Source organism: Rhamphochromis longiceps, linkage group LG4 (genome assembly GCF_057381845.1).
Source record: "Rhamphochromis longiceps isolate RC_006_pf linkage group LG4, R_longiceps_female_GT1.1, whole genome shotgun sequence".
NCBI lineage: Eukaryota > Metazoa > Chordata > Actinopteri > Cichliformes > Cichlidae > Rhamphochromis > Rhamphochromis longiceps.
This window is the reverse complement of record NC_140560.1, coordinates 25,153,678-25,170,415: the sequence shown is the minus strand read 5'-3', so window position 1 is coordinate 25,170,415 and position 16,738 is coordinate 25,153,678. Positions and strand designations below refer to the sequence as shown.

At 38.7% G+C, this 16,738-nt stretch overlaps 3 protein-coding genes across 3 annotated transcripts; 2 read left to right on the top strand and 1 right to left on the bottom strand.

The window, feature by feature from the left end:
• Positions 1 to 1,789: 1,789 nt before the first annotated feature.
• Positions 1,790 to 14,890, top strand: tmc6a (transmembrane channel-like 6a). The gene is made up of 20 exons (XM_085404047.1): positions 1,790 to 1,983; positions 5,656 to 5,774; positions 5,893 to 6,024; positions 6,126 to 6,242; positions 6,340 to 6,469; positions 6,607 to 6,694; positions 6,772 to 7,023; positions 7,116 to 7,255; positions 7,345 to 7,489; positions 7,831 to 7,992; positions 8,995 to 9,146; positions 9,298 to 9,376; positions 9,547 to 9,644; positions 9,724 to 9,819; positions 9,902 to 9,977; positions 10,063 to 10,196; positions 10,836 to 11,012; positions 11,214 to 11,292; positions 14,364 to 14,438; positions 14,558 to 14,890. The coding sequence occupies exons 1-19, from the start codon at positions 1,940 to 1,942 to the stop codon at positions 14,415 to 14,417; spliced, it is 2,274 nt and encodes a 757-aa protein (XP_085260173.1). The 5' UTR covers positions 1,790 to 1,939; the 3' UTR covers positions 14,418 to 14,438; positions 14,558 to 14,890.
• Positions 2,501 to 4,599, bottom strand: LOC146671696 (synaptogyrin-2-like). The gene is made up of 4 exons (XM_085404046.1): positions 4,311 to 4,599; positions 3,259 to 3,496; positions 2,976 to 3,109; positions 2,501 to 2,893 (listed from the first exon to the last, which is right to left on the bottom strand). The coding sequence occupies exons 1-4, from the start codon at positions 4,401 to 4,403 to the stop codon at positions 2,786 to 2,788; spliced, it is 573 nt and encodes a 190-aa protein (XP_085260172.1). The 5' UTR covers positions 4,404 to 4,599; the 3' UTR covers positions 2,501 to 2,785.
• Positions 14,891 to 15,867: 977 nt separating the features above from the next.
• On the top strand, positions 15,868 to 16,738 carry LOC146671694 (heterogeneous nuclear ribonucleoprotein A2 homolog 1). Its single transcript, XM_085405211.1, has 5 exons — positions 15,868 to 15,877; positions 16,003 to 16,088; positions 16,201 to 16,296; positions 16,386 to 16,532; positions 16,622 to 16,738. The coding sequence occupies exons 1-5, from the start codon at positions 15,868 to 15,870 to the stop codon at positions 16,736 to 16,738; spliced, it is 456 nt and encodes a 151-aa protein (XP_085261337.1).

The following is a 16,738-nucleotide window of genomic DNA, read 5'->3' as shown; positions in this document are numbered from 1 at the left end:
TCATCAGTCCAGGTAACAGCTGTCTCGTTTTCTTGAGCCTGTGTAAATTGTAGCCTCATCCTCACGTTCTTAGCTGAGCTGGCAGTATGCCCATGGGGTCTTCTCCTACTGTAGCCCATCTATGCCAAGGTTCAAAGTGTTGCGTGCTCTTCTATATACCTTAGTTGTAACAAATGGTTATCTGAATAACGTTTGCCACAGATGAGCACAAAAAAAAAAAATCCCTCATCAAAAAAAAAATCTAATAAATTTTTACACAGCTGCATATCTGTTACATGCTGAATTTTTTTTCATTTCACACAAACACTCATAATCAACAGATTTCTACTAAATTATCACTTCACACTGAGATGAAAAAAGAAACTGTTTTGCAGAAAGGGCAGGATCAAGTGTCCCTGAACCCTTCCTTAGTTCTACTGCAATAGTGCTAGGGTGCTGGGGGCTTTCTACAATGCAATTAGTTTTCCGTTTTCAGTCACCCATGCACCTCTTTGCATTTAATCATTAGCTATTTTGATTGTTATATAATAATAGACAGAAGACACCTGATTGTTTTGGGGTTCTCTCTATTATTGCAGGTCTTTACCTTACAATATAAAGGCAATTGTCATGATTTGGTGCTATATAAATAAAACTGAATTGAACTTAAGAGAACAAAAGGGCAAGTATTTGAGCACCACCAGGAGTCTATCTGCCTATCAGCTCCAAGCAGCCTGGATATTCTTCTTTGGCATCAACGAACAGTGCTGGGGTCTTAACTCAAAAACGAATGCATACTCCTGCGCTTTTGTGCAATAAAAATAAAGATACTGTTCACATCTCCACTCCTCCCCTTTGCCATCCGTTGACTGTAGTGCAAGTGCACAAGGAGAAAAAGGCATGTTTGATTTTTATGTTTTATTCCTTTGCGCCTTTGTAACGGAAGTAATGACATCACTTTAAAGTGGTTACTGAATTTAGTACAGCATTACATTATTACCTCAGTGCTGTGTGTTTATTGTCCTTCTACATTCAGTTCTCATCTGATCTCTTCCTTTCGATAATTAGCTTATTTTTGCAAGGTTTGTGCTAGTCCCTCAAATTCACTACACCAGAGTGAGAACGGTCATTTCTAAAACAAGCACAGGGCTGGAAATAGCCATTTAACCATGAAGTAACCAATCATAATACTATTCACTCACCCACTCATAGGTAACCAAAAGGTCACGCACATTGAAACAAATTACAAAGCACAAACTATTTGCCAACAATGGTACAAAAATAATTATACAAGAAACAATGACATATACTCTCAAATGCATGAAATACAGTACTACAATACATTGGTTTTGCCTTTATTTCAAAAGCCTGTATATTTTTTCCTGCAACTCATTTAGCTTCCTAATATAATGTTGTAGTTTGTTATTATGACCACTGGAGGGTCAACCATAACTGAAAATGCTCATCTTATTCTTCCAGATGTCTTGAATGCAAATACAAATGTTTCCAGTGGAAAAAAAATGAATTAGACGTATTTTCTATTATTGCTGTTGTGATTGTGTTAGTTATTCATATACTTTGTCCCCATACAAAGAATGGTCATGAAATGGTATAGCAAACAACTGAAAGGAAACATTTATGTCTTTAAAGAGTCAAGAAAGACTAACCTAACCTCCTCCTCTTTGCTCTGTATTCATATTCAAATGATTAAAGAAAAAAAAAGAGATCGTAAATCAGGAAGTTGTTAATACCCCAGCGGCTATGATAAAGGTTGTGGCAGGATGTCACAAGTAGCAAAGCAACACTGTGAGGTTATCAGAGAAGTAGTTAGACAGTGTGACAAAATAAAGCATCATACTCCTTTGCAGATAGTTTATTTTCAGAAGTGCAACACAGCACTGCTCCACTACACAGCAGACTTGGACGTCGTGTTTGAGATAAACGGTGATCATCAAAAACCATGGATTACAATGTGAACATTTGTGAAACAGATATCGACTACGAGTAAGTCTCTTTAAAAAAAAAAAACTATATATATATATATATATATATATATATATATATATAGTTTTTTTAAAATATTTTTCTGTGACGTAAGTAAGTAATAAAGATGTATTTCTATAGCACCTTTCCAGGTAAAATTACAAAGTGCTTCACTTCAAATAAAAATAGCAAAAAGGGGGAATAGACAATGAGACACAATAACATGCTACCTAAACGCTAGTTTGCAGTTTATTAATTTGGTTTGTCAGAGAAAAAATATAATGAAACTGTTACCACAAATCAACATTAATTAGATTAGGGTATTTCCTGTAAACATGTTATTTATGCACTAGTTTGCCTATAAAAACACATAATTCACATGTTCAAGGCCTGGGATAATAGGTGATGCGTTTAATGCCAGAGGAGTGCCGAGTGTCTGTTTTAACCATGACTAACGAGGAACACACATTTTCTCTAGTACAATTTAAAAATGTCTTGTTACACAGCTGATACAAACAACGCATACGAGCCTGAGGAGCAGAGCTTTTTCTAATCCGAACATTTTTTAAATAATCAAATGGAAAGTCTTTTACAGACGTAGCTTCTCATTGGTTGAAAATGGTTGAAGTAAACTGTAAATAAACAACAAACACATACAGGCTCCTTTTGTTTTACTTTTAGTAGCCTACATGTCCAATCTGTTTGGCTGCTGAAAGTCAGTCTCAAAGTTAATATTTGCTGCCTCGAATCCAAATCTCACCTGTGTGGGGTTTGAACAATCAAAGTCTATGCTGTACAGAGGGCACCGTGGGAGAGAGAACATCTATTCAGAATTTCCATTTCCAATGATTCTGGGAAATAAAGCAGTCAGCCACTCACAGGTGTTCAGGTTTACATTATACCTTCCATATGCAACGTACGCCAAAACAGCCTGTTGAGAGAAATTTGAATTAGTACATTAATTGTTCGCACAAGAGATTCCAAACCAACTGTGAGTTGTATGTCAGACATACCCAGGTGATGATTGAGAAGAAGGAGAAAGCAACGGCAGCTCGGGCAGCATCGGCCATGACATATTCGGAGTTAGTTCTGGTCCACTGGTTGAGCAAGACACAGAAACAGATGAACCACAGGAAGGTCATAGCCGCTGTCAGGTGATTCAAAGCAGAGAAACAAATTCAGGGGAAAAGATTACAGCTGATGAAAGCTTCAAGTTATGACAGGCTGCACTTCCTTCTTTTGTACTCTTTTGTTCCTTTAATGAACTATATGGCATAGCAGTTAAAGCTGACTTACCGGAGAAGGCCAGATCTCCTTTGACAATGCGATCTTTCGCTGTGGCACTAGAGATCTTTGAAATGATGACGTCCAGGATGGGGAACACAACACAAGCCACAAAGGCCAGGACTCCAACTCCCACCGCATAGCTGCATGCGCATTCATTGTTGTTAAACATACAGGTGCCATTTGTTTTACTCGTGGGGCTATAGTAGCCTTGGTCTGAGATGGTTCCAAAAACAACAATGGCGAATACCTGCAAAGTGGAGACACTCAGGGTTCAGTCCCGGGTGAAGTTGCAAGATCATGACATTGCAACATTGCAAGATTATGAAATTGCAAGAAAGCAGTCTAAAAAAAGAAAACAAAATAGAGACGCCTTTCTGAAGAAGTAGAGCTCTGTCAACATCAACTTGCTTGCCTACACAGAATATCAAACATAAAATAAACATGTTTGACATTTGTCCGGAAAAAAGATATTCACATAGTCCTGTAGGTGGGGCACTGCTCTGGACTACAGATCGGTGATTGCAGAGAGAAATCAAACTACTAACCTTCCACCTGTTTTACCTCCTCCTGCTGCAGCCACGGCAAACACTAAATAAATATATGAATATAAATACTTTAAAGCATTGACTTCCTCGTTTGTGATAGTGTTGATTTGCATCTTTAGTTGTCAAGTTATTTTTATATAGTCAATTAGCTACGCTTAGTATTGCATGATTAAGAGAAAATGCTGCTTAAAATTTTGTGCTATGAAAAAGGAAGCGCACCTTCTCTGACTTTTAAATGTAAATTTCAACTACAGGAGCAAAAAACTTTAAAGCCTTTAAGACATGTCACTCATCATCAGGTGGCAGTGTGGTGACACAGGGTTATTTGCTACTATCGGTCGTTGCATAGTTTACATTTAATTTACATTTAATTAAAATGTTTAAACCTGTCTACACTGGGTGTTCATGCCTCATGTAGACAGGTTTAAGCACATATATCTAAAAGCCCGCATTAGTCACTACTTTGCAGTGAGTAATGTGGCTGGCTAACTCTGATACTAATATAATTTCACTCACCCAGCACAGGGTGCGCAAAACAGTCTGTTTTATAAATCTCCTCCAATCAAAAGAATCATTATCCAATGAGGGTAGATTGCCAGTGTTTTCCATTTTACTCCACAAAAATTGCCTATCAGACAGTTTTAAGTTAAAAAGAAAAGCCTTCCTATTACAGTTGGGTACTTTCGATTTGTTGAACAATCTTGCTGAAAAGCACCTCGTAGGTGCCGTGGAAACTGGCCTTACAACATGCTATGCATTAGTGTGAAAAAAAGAACAGGTTAATCTCGTTTGCAATGCATCTGCCAAGTGGATGAAAAGTTGTGAAAATGATGAACACGACGCACACACTCATGGGGAGATGCCAGGCTATAACTGACAGTGTTTCTACTGTGTTTTTATTCTTTTTTTCTATCCACATCTGCTTTTACTGCATTGTTGTGCTTAAAAATGAAGCCATTGCCAATCACAGGTTTTCCAGATTGCAGTTTTGCATGGTGATCAAAACCTGACGACACTGTGTTCGTAATTCCATCAATTCTAGCAAAATGCCCAACACAAAAAATGTAACCTATGGTCGAGCCGCCACTGTGTTTTAGAACTCTAAACACTCATATCTGCACCTCTGTCGTTACGTCTTGCGTACATGTTAACCATGATTTGAACCAAAAACTTTCCAATCTGGGTTCATCGCTCCATCAGACCTGCTGCCACTGATTTTCACTCCACTTCTTGTGCAACTTGGCATATCTCGGACAAACACTGAAAACATTTCTGATGAGGTTTCAGTGAATAGAAGATGGATTAAATAAAGTTTCGAATGCATCTTTTAGGTCCTGTTTTTGGTCTTACTTCGAAATTTTTTTCTATTTTTTATGGATTTTCAGATCCTGTCCATTTGCTGTATATATTATTTCCTTTTCCTTTTACGCTCGCTGCTTCTTCTTTTGTGGTCCACTTGTTTAATTTCCTCAAATTCGTAAGGACTCACTGACCAACATGCAAAGATATTCTTTTTTAAGTTTTCAGCTAATAGCTGTTTGAGCTAAAATATACAAGAGCCTAAAGATACAATTTAAAATGGTCAGTCGTGGTTGTTTTCTGAGTTGTCTTTGATGTGTAGACATAACGCTGTTTCCTCACTTGAGTTAGGGGCCATTTTTATGCATAAATGATGCAAAGTTAAGAGTTAGGCGGCGTAACAGATGAAAAAAGCACTCCCCTGAAAATAAGTGAAAAAGCAGCCAATGTCCAAAGAAAAACTCCAAAAGCTATTCATATAAAACAACATGAGCTATAAGTCCTCTTCATGTTGGTCAAAGGTTTTGGGGACTTTTGGTCATTATTCTGTTCATTGTTGTAGGAATCTGGCAGATGGAGAACCAGCTCAGGATTTCTCCTTCAATCCCATCAATGAGCCAGAAACCAGCACCCAAAATTGCCCTGAAATACTGGAGATGGAAGTCTTTAAAGAATGCACAGGTACAATGACTCAGTGTTTGCTGTTTACACCCCAGCGAAATGTTAGAATCCAATTTCTATCTGTAGTTTTATTTTTGATCTACAGATTATAAAACCTATAAAACCTATCATTTCGTAGATGTACAGTCAAACAGAAGCAGTTACACGAGTGACGAATCACACGACAGAGAAGAGATCAGCCATCTGCAGAGACACGGCTGGTCGGCTGCAACGGTAAAGGTGCTCGCCTCGATGCCTAGTCGCACTGCAGGTGAGGGGAAAATCTCTCCGTGCTGTCTAAATGTTTGCTAGGATTTATTCACACGTGTTAACTGCAACATTTGTTCAAAACGAAATTCCTCATCCACACAGAATTAAATAAATCCCGGCGAGTGCGATATCAGGCCTCATCCCATGAATCTCCTCACCTCTCCAGACCAGTCCAGGGTGCCTCTGTTCTGGCAGAGGCGGAGGAAATCAACACTGAAGGTGCCATTTGCTATTTTTTTGACAGGTGTTAACAAGTGTTTTCGTTCTACTTTTAACCCTCTCACTACAGTGAGATCTGACCTCTCTTATTCCACAGATTCCAATTTGTGCGCCGCTGAAAATAATATGGACCAGCTGGTGTCCAGCCTCCAAGGCCTCTCAGTGAGTGAAGGCACCCGCAAGCTGCGAGCAATGCCACTTAGCTTGGCAGATAAGATCGAAATCCGGTATGTGAGACACAAACCACTGGCGTGACCAGAGGAGTCGTGCAATGGAAATCACAATCAGTACTTTACGTCATCTTCAAGAATCTTAGAATCTATTTGGATGGCGTCTCACCATTTTTCTCCCTATCTTCTTCTAGAAAAGTTGCTTTCAGTTTAAAAACTGAAAGTTCATTCATCGGCAGAAATATACCCTGCTACACTCATCTAAGCATGTACATTTCAATGGTAAGTGCAAACAGCGTACACAGTGATAAGATTTCACCATGTGTGTAGGCGACACGCTCATGTTCCTTTCCCCTCAGACTTGGCGCCACTGCCTCTTTAGCTGCCTGCCCGTCTTCAGTTCGTTCAAATTGTGGCATTCAGCCTTGAAGACACTGAGCGGACGTTACGGAACCGGTGTGCTGTCCTACTTCCTTTTTCTGAGAACACTCCTGTTCCTTAACCTTCTCCTCTTTGTCATCACTGGCTTGTTCCTAATCATCCCACAAGGCATCAACCCTCCTCCTAGTCCTAAAGCAGACTTCAGTGGTATTGAGCTTCTCACGGGCACGGTGAGATGGCTGTACATCATATCCCAGCTGTATTTACAAGCTTATTTCAGCGACAAAGAAACCAGAGCTATCTTTAATGTTTTCGTTGACAGGGCTACTTTTCTGACAGCTTGATGTTTTATGGCTATTACTCCAGTGAAACGTTACCTGGAGACCAATACCGAATGCCAGCAGCCTATTTCTTTACCATTGGCTTCACCCTCTTCATTATCTGCATCATCCTTGTGTACAGGTTGAACTCTAACTCAATTACTTATGCTTTAATTCTATTTTTGTTGTGTCTTTTTTTTAATACTGTTTTTTTTGGGGTTTTTTTGACAGGTTGTCCAAATCCTTCGGAAAAAACTTTCAAGTCCTCAAATCTAACAAGAATCTGGCTGTGAAAGTTTTTTCTTGCTGGGACTTTAAAGTGAGCAAGAAGATATCTGTCAGACTCCAGTCTGAGAAAATCAGCACTCAGCTCAAAGTACGACTTTATATGAATACTCACTGAAGCGTGAAACGTTTCTTTTGGTTCTTGTTTTGTTGAAATTATTTTTAAAATAGACCAAACCAACCAAGTTATTTAAAAAGGGTTTCTTTACACTGAATGCTCTCTTGATGATTCTTAGCAACAAGTATTTCAGTTTTTGCAGCAGTCTTTGTCAGTTTGACATCACACATAGTAGTGTTTGTGGTTATCGTTTGCTCACAGGAACCTGATCACATGTTCACGTGTTATGTCACCCTCGGGGCCATGTCCTTAGTTTAAAAAGAACAAGCACCCTATTTGAAAGGCTTAGTTTACAAATGGTGCTTTTCCAACAGGAGCAGCTGTCTGAGATGATCAAGGGAGAAGACAAAAAGATCTGCATGCAACAACTTCACCGCCTTATTGTTCATCTGTTGGCGTGGACCGCATGCTTAATAAGCATTTTCTTGGGCACCATAGGAGTGCACAACCTGTCAGGAAAAAAAATCAACATCAAGGTACATTGTTGGGAAAAGGAAATGGTAGCATTCATGCACAGTCAAGCACCACTTTAAGTATGTAAATTTTAATTCCCCACCCACTGTGGTTAGCTACTTCTTCTTTTCTGCTAGACCTTTTGATATCTTTGTCTGTCTACTTTGTGTGATAATAAGCGCCCCCCACCCCACACACACACACACACACACACACACACACACACACACACACACACACACACACACACACACACACACACACACACACAACCCCCCCCAAAAAGATACTGGTGTTTCAAAGCTTTTCTGTGCAAGGACAAATAATAATAGAAATAACAGGAATAATATAGAAGTAATAAACTTTTGTGTTATCATCTCACGACTCACAAGGCTCAAGATGGTCCTGAAAACCTGCATATACAGCGCGGTGAAAAAGTACTTGCCCTCTTCCTTATTTCGTAGATTTTTGCATATTGCACACGTTTCAGACCTTCAAAGTAAATGCAACATGCAGTTTTGACATTATTTCATTTATTAGGGGAAAAAAGCTGCCAAAACCTACCTGACAATGTGTGAAAAAGTAATTGCCCCTAAACCTAACAGCTGATCATATCACCCTTGGCTCAGCTTTCTAAAACATTCGGTTCATCACAGTTAATTCACGATTTAACAAGACAGGGCAACTACTTTTTCACAGCACTGTACATACTCAAAGCGGTGTCGCCAATTTCACTCTTCTCTTTCTGAATAAGTCTAAAGACAGTTCTTTAGTAATAACGCAGAATCAGTCAACGTTAGAGAACTGCAGATTGACTTCCAGTATAACCTGGACACGTCCCCATGATGTCAAACACAACTGCAGGTAGATGGTGTAAGAGGATTACTGATACTATAGCAATACTTCATTTTTAAATATCATGGTTGTCAAGACGATCTCACTTCAGTTGCATATAATGTTTAAGCGGAACTTCATTTCCTGTTTTGATTATAACTTGTCGGTCTGCATTTTTCATTGTGATTTAGACCACTTTAAATCTGCCCAAAGACACTGAGTTGCTGGTCTTGTCAGCAGTGGTGTCGGGCATTAACCTGTTACTCCCTGGCTTCTTCAACCTGTGCGTTTGGGCAGAGCAATATGAATCACCTGGCACACGTGTCTATGTCTCTGTCTTCAGGTAAGGAAAAAAAAAAAGGAAAACACGCAAAAGAAGTTTTCAAATGAATAACATAGTTCAACACGATGTAAAATTATTGTCTTTGTTATGTGATTTGATTTTTATAAAGTTTAAATATTTATAATAAAGTATTTGATCATTTATTTTTCAGGAACCTGCTGTTGAAGGTCAGTGTTATTGGAGTTCTATGTTATCGCTGGCTGGAGAGCATTCCAGCCAATGGTCTGGAGGTTAGTAACATCCTCACGCTCTTACATGATTCAGCACTCAGTTACTGTATGCAATCGTTTTTATTCCTTAAAGAAAGCTTTTTGCACGCAGATGTTTAACACATGCGATATTATAGCTACAGTTTTGGAATCTGAAAGCATTTAACATCCACATTTTTACATTTTTTCAGTGTTGGGAGAGTTCAGTTGGCCAAGAACTGTACCGGCTCCTTGTGATGGACTTCATCGTTACGGTGCTTTACACTTTTTTGGGAGAGTTCCTATGGAGGCAAGTTTACCAGTTAGAGCAAGATCGGGTGATTGGTTTTACTTCTGTTTTAAGCCAAAACCTAATTCTTCCCTTCTAGGGTCTTTTCCCAGACAATCCTGCAAAAGAAAAGAAAGCCAGTGTTCGACATTGCTCGTAATGTGTTGGAGCTCATATATGGGCAAACTCTTACATGGTGATTATTCAGTAAAAACACAGCTTTAATATCAGCGATAAAAAGGAAAATCAGTGGTCATGTGTTGCATTTCTTCTTGTAGGATCGGAGTTCTGTTTGCACCACTTCTTCCTGGAGTCCAACTAATAAAACTGATTGTGTTGTTTTACATGAAGAAGGTTGGTAGAGTGTGTATGCAGTGGGGCTGTAGTACCGTATGCCAAGACTGCATTGCAAAGATGACTCTTCCTCTTTGTTTTCCAGAGAAGTCTCATTCTCAACTGTCAGGCCTCGAGAAAGCCCTGGAGGGCCACTCAAATGACAACGCTGTTCATTTGCATACTGTGGTTCCCCTCATTTCTTGGCACTGTCGTGACTATCATTTATACAGTATGGACGTAAGTATAACAATCTTCTTGGAATGCACGTAAGCGTTTTCATGCTTATAGCGTGAAAATGCTTGTGAGCGTTTCAAAACCACAAACACGCAGCTCGCTAAAAACAAACCTTAAGTAAAACAACAATCTCTTAAGTACAAACTAAAACTACAACTGGAATATTTTTACCCTGAAGGTAAATGGCCTGGAAATGACATTTTCTCAAGAAAGACCAAAACCAATAGTTTCAACTTAACGATTACAATCTATGTATTCAAATCTTTCTATATTCACTTGCTACTGTGAAGTAACAGGCTGGACACTCTTTTGCCTTCAGACCTGCTGTAATGAATCAACACTGAGCTGCAATCACACAGGAAGAAAACAAAAACAGGAAATAAGAGTAGGACAAGAGACATCTGGTAGATAAGCAGGCTGAAGGTTCCCACGTGATTCATCTTGAGTTCACTTGGAGTTTTCTCTCTGCAAATTCAAAACTACAGGAAAAGACAATGAGTTTACAAACTCATCAACTGATTCAGATCAGAGTAAACAAAAAAACACGAGACATAAAGGATCAGGCTAAAAAAAGATGATATATATATATATACACACACTCTTTACTGTATCCCCTTAAATGCATCTGCCTGTCATGCACAGAATCAAACCCTCGGAAAAGTGCGGCCCTTTCAGGAATCTCACAACAATGTTTGAGGGAGGGCAGATGTCGACCAGGCACCTGGAGGATGCTCATCCAATCCTGAAGTGGCTCAGTTGGGTCTACGACTGTTTGGTAGAGAATCCAGTGTTTCTATTCCTCGCCAGTGGAGTCTTTCTGTGAGTGGTAATGATTACGCTCCTGTTTCCGCTATGTATTTCATTTCATTAATTAGCAAGTCAGCGTTGTTTGTTGGTAGCAATTCGTAGCAGCAAGCATCTCCTCCATTGAAACATTTAATGTTCGTGACTTACAGAAATGGTTTTACACTCTTAAAATTTTGAAATGATCCATTGCTATTTTTGCTTTTGTTTTTGCAGAATGGTGATATACTTTCAGGCTCAAGTTGTTGATGGCCAGAGGAAAATCATCAGCCGGTTAGAAAAGCAGATTGAAAATGTATGCATGAGTTTGTCTATGTTAGCGGCATTTGTGAGTTTAAGCGCTAACACTCGCACCATGTTAAGGCTGACACTGATGGCGTACTTTTAAAATGTACAAGTAGCATTTGAACCGCTTTTAGCATTTCCCCTGATGATGGCAGCGGAGAAAAAAAAGGCATCGCTAAAGATGTGAAAATTCCTTCTGAGTTGAGAGACAGAAATGACAAAAACGAATTCAGCATCCTAGTTTGAATTCATCATCTGAGTATATATGGTTATGTTAAAATTCTTCTTTCGTCTCTTCCCTCCTGGTTTTCACTTCTTCCTCCTGTCTTTTTGTCTGTGACATCATCTCTAAAGCTTGCAGCCTACGGTCTCTTCTTCACCTCCCTTTTATACTGTCCTTTGCTTTGGATGGTTGACCCAGGTATTTAAACTCATCCATCTTCAGCACTTCTACTCCCCTCATCTTCACCTTTCCACCTGCTTCCGTCTCATTCATACACATATACTCTGTCTTACTTGTACTGATTTTCCTTTCTCTTCTCTCCAATGCATGCCTCCAGATTTCCACTCTCTCTTCCTCCCGTTTTACCGACACCCAATCATTTGGACATTTAATACACACTTTAATTCTTTTCCTGTCTTGATCATTGTAACTGACTTTTCATGTGCTTTTTATAATGCCGCTTCATGGTGATCTGAACAGACAAAAGAGCTTCCAGTGCTACTGAAAGGGCTTGCTACAAGCGTTCAAAGAAACATAGTCCAAAACATTAGTTTTATTGGATTGTGCAGAAGTTGTTATTTAAATAGTTTTAAAAGACCCCTGCACTGAATAACCAAAAACAACTTCAGCTGGGCTAAGACACAGGGATCCTTGTTTAGCTTCCCGTATTGCACATACCATTAGTGGAACTCCTTCATCCCAGTCATTACCAATAGCCAAACAGCACTTCTGCAGCACAGATTTAATAGTCTGGTGCCACCTTTCCAGAGCTCCCTAGGACTCAGGATGACAGGCACTAGAGACCACATGTTTAACTACTAATAGTCTGCATGACCTAGTTAAAGAGCACTCAAAAGAATCTGTTGTTGGATGAACACAATTTAATCATGGCACCTATTTCCACGTGATTTAACCAAGTACAATAACCAATTTTTGACCATGTCAAACCAACACATTTGGCATTTGGTGGTTTAACGTAATCAGATTACATTGGATCAACGTAGTATACTTACATTGAGTTGAAGTGATTTATTTAAGTATGAAATCTGTTTTAATTCATTCTACACAAGTTAAGGAAAACGCAAAGAAATCTTGTTGCTTGAATAACTACTTTGTTAAGCAAGACAATTACTGCTAGTCTTGCGTAATGAACCAATACAGAGGTTGATGATTTTATAGAGAAAAACAACCATTTACACTTAGATTCATGGGTAATGCAGAATCACCAATTAACCTAACTCTAATTACACACAGCAAACTAGCCAGATTGTGGATTTGAACCCAGGTCCTTCTTGCTTTGAGGTAACAGCATTAACCATCACACCACCAAGCTGTCAACCCAGGCTTAACAAACTAGGAAAGCTATGATTACAAGGCTTGATGCAGCATTTTCTGTACGTTTTTGTCCTTGACAGGTTAAACCGCAATAAATAGCAATGCCATACACGTGGTGTGGGTGTAGTTGTCTGCCTCTTAAAACTCCAGCGATTTTCCTGCAGTTTGACATCTAATGTGATTTTCGTGAGTCCAGGCAACGAACCACTCTTACTAGATTGTATCATGTCATCTCAACAAGAACAAATTAAGTTGCTGAATTTCATGCAGATGCTACATGATTTAATTACGTTCACCATAGAAACATGAAATTATTTAGTTCAAATTACAAGTTGTACATGTAACAACCACCCAATTTCATCTTTTTGAGTGTGTTTTGATAGAAAATTTATGCCTTTGTCTGTCTGAACTACTTTGGATTTTGGGAGGCCAAAGATGGTAAAAAAGCCTTTATGATTAGAGGAGCTGACTCACTCAAGGGCAACAAATCAGTGACTATCAGTGACCGAGATCTACCAGTATCCCTCAGGACTTTTATAGTTTGCTCAACCTCTGGTTTGCTTGTTAAAGGCAAAGATCCCTGAAAGATAAATTGTTCAAAACATGGATCAGGCTCTGGGTTTGAATTGTTTTAATTAACCCCACCCCGGCTCCAACTTCCAAAGTTCAAACTCTGTCTGATGGTTTGGGATTTATCCTGAGCCTCCAACTGTAATCCTGCTAAACATTCCTTGAGAAATGCTTCTTCCTTTATTCCAGGAAGTGAAAAGAACTAATTGAGCTAGGTCAAGTGGTTATTTTTGCAATTTTGGGTGTGTCTCGATAGCAGCCAATTCCCCATCATCCACTGGCAGAGCAAATTTTGCTTGTGTAGATCTATTAGGTAAAACTGGAGGACAAGATGAACCGAGCCCAAAAGTTTGTTTGAGACCACATTTCTCAGATCTCTCATAAGCATTTGCTTGCTCACATTTAATTCAAAGTGTTATGCTATGGACGACAAATCATCTTTTCTACACAAATACAATTCCGTCCATGAAGCTTCCTTCAGAAACTTAAGTCAGAAGCAACAGCTGCCATACTCAGTCCTGTTAACAGTCACCAAAAACATAAGATAAGATAAGAAACATAACATATAACTTTCACTATCTAGTGTTTGGTTGAGAACAGGACAGATCAGTCAGAGTTAACAACCAACATCAAGCTAGCCACAAACATAAACCTATCAAAAAGACCCGACGTGGGTAGGCTCCTGCCTACATAGCAGAGCTTATAACAGCAGTCAGCTTCTCTGATCGTCGGTTTATAGTTCCACACTATTTATAACCAGAGGTGACCACGCTTTTCACGCAGTAGCTCTAAAACTTTGAAACAGCCTTTCTCAGCTCATCTGGTTGGCTCAGTCAGTATTTTATTACAGTTTTTAATTTATTGAATCAATTTATTTTTTAATAACTGCTGAAATCAATTTTTTGTCATTATTAATGTCAATGCATTGTGTTTTGTTTTAATGCTGTTCAAAGGAGGGTAAGGACAAAAAGTTCCTCATCGCCAAATTACAGGATTTATGCAAATAATCATCCCACTTCCCCTCAAGGGTGAGTATTCTCAATACTGCAGCTCTTCACTGAGGCTACATAATTTTTGTTTTGTTTAGGTTTTTTTTGCTTTGCACTGGTATTTCAAGTCAAAAGATGAACTTTCTTTTCTTCCCCAGTCTCTGGCTGAACACTGTGAACAAAGTGCACTCTCTCACTACACATCTCTCACTACGCAGCAGTTTGGCTCACTGAGAAGTATTTTGGCTTCGATATTATCTCAAAGCTGAGTTGATTGTCCAGATAAACAGGAACGTCTAAAACATGCTACAAACATGAACAAAATAAAAGTAAAATCAGTAACCGTGAAGTTTGCTGTTTTTAAATATATGTTAATCTTGGTCATCTCTGAAAACTGAATCACTGACAGTTGGCACCTCAGCAGGGTTATTAATATTTATTTATAGGCTTTTATTATCACAGTGTACAATGATCTTCAATGTATTTTACGACAAGACAAAATAAAATTTCTTCTTTGTTTTTGTCCCTGTTGTTTCTTTTATCTGATGGCAAGTGTTAAATTCCGGTTCTTTCGGATTCTTTACGGCCAAAAAGACACGGCTCAAAAGTGGTCTTTTTACTTTAAAAAATGATCTTTATTTTACATATCCGGATATGGAGACCTTAGCACACAACACACAACCCAAGATTCTTTAAAATCAGTCATCATGAATACCTTCACAATGGATTTCTTAAGAACACATTCCACGTGACATTGTTTAACCGGTAAAATATGCAGAAGTGCGAAAGAAAAAGTAAAGTGGGGTCCTGTTGGATATGTTGTCAGTGAAGAACGACTTTTGCCTGACTGTAAAACCTTTTGAGAACACATAAAGGTTATGTGAGTAAAAACTTACCTGAGCTGACTTGAAGTTGTTCTTTGATCTTTTTGTTGTTCTTCTTTTCCAGTACAAACAAATTGAGTCATATTCATGGTATAGACCACCAAGTTCTAGTCAGTTCATCCTTGAGTTCAAGTGAACAATTGAAGAACATTTGCCAAATCTGAAGGAATATGTTTCATCAAAAGAAATAAAAATATTATAATTATTTTATTTACATTTTTTTTACTGTTTCAATGAGAAAAGTCCAGCTGGATGAACCAACGGTCTAAAAATATGACAACTTGCTCCTGCGTACCACCATGTCCAAATACAGTAAGTTAACTAGCACATTGCTACATTAACAAGTTTTCAGTAATGCCAGCCGTCCCTAGCCACCATACAGTTTCCCCCTAGCTGCTAAACAAGTTAGGTAACTCTGAACAGTTATTCAAAAATTCTTCCTGACTTTCCTTCATGAAAACACAAGAATGAAAGTGGGAGGAGTTTTCCTACCTTACATATTAACCCACTTTGCAGCAGGTTATTTCATTCTTTACCTTGGTCTAATCTGAAGTGCAGGTTTGTCTCACATCCGACTCTCAACAATGACTTCTGGTAAGTAAGGGCTTTCTTGATTTCATGTCTCATCTTTAAAGAAAATGAAATTACAAATTGTTGTGCGACTGCTTTAGATGCATCACCCTTCTATGTTATAATTTTCTTGCTCATCTTTCCCCCAGGCGGCATGAAGACAGCGCCTAACAAAAGGCCGTACATCTGTATTCCGAAAAAACTCATAGATCTTTTGGCCGAGCAATATGAACTTGTAAACAACTTTTCTCATTCCCATATCTTTGAGCAAAGCTATCATTTTATTTCCTTTTATCTTTTTATGTTTAAATGTTTCATGAAGCTCTTGAATTTCTGCTATTTAACAGGAACATGGACTGCTTGTAGAAGATCTGAATCCCTATATAAATGAAGGATATATACAAGCTTACTTCCGAGAATGGGGCACCGTCAAATCATGCAAAGTAAAGACTGAAGAAAAAAACTATTGGTTTGCTTTTTTTTCCTACAAGAGACCTGCGATAAATACTTTCTGTTTTATACTGGATCTTAGATTAGGAAGAATCCCAACTCTGGGAAACAAAAATCGTTGGCCTTTGTGAAGTTTTCTTGTGAGGAAGAAGCAGACATGGCAGACTGGGTCGGTCCTCACAATATCGGTGGAACAGAAGTTAAAGTGAGGCGCTTTGTTACTTTCAAGGTGAGCAAATGACAACTATTTTATGTTAGGGACTTTTCCAATCACAGCCTATCATAATTAAATAATATTTTTTTAAAAATGTCTTGCAGGGTGAGGAGGATTCAGAGCAAGGGGTTGATGGAGCCACAGTTAAACCTCGACCACGGCCTTCAATGGGTCTTGGCTACCTACTCGAAGATGCTCAGTGGTTAGACGAAGATGAATGA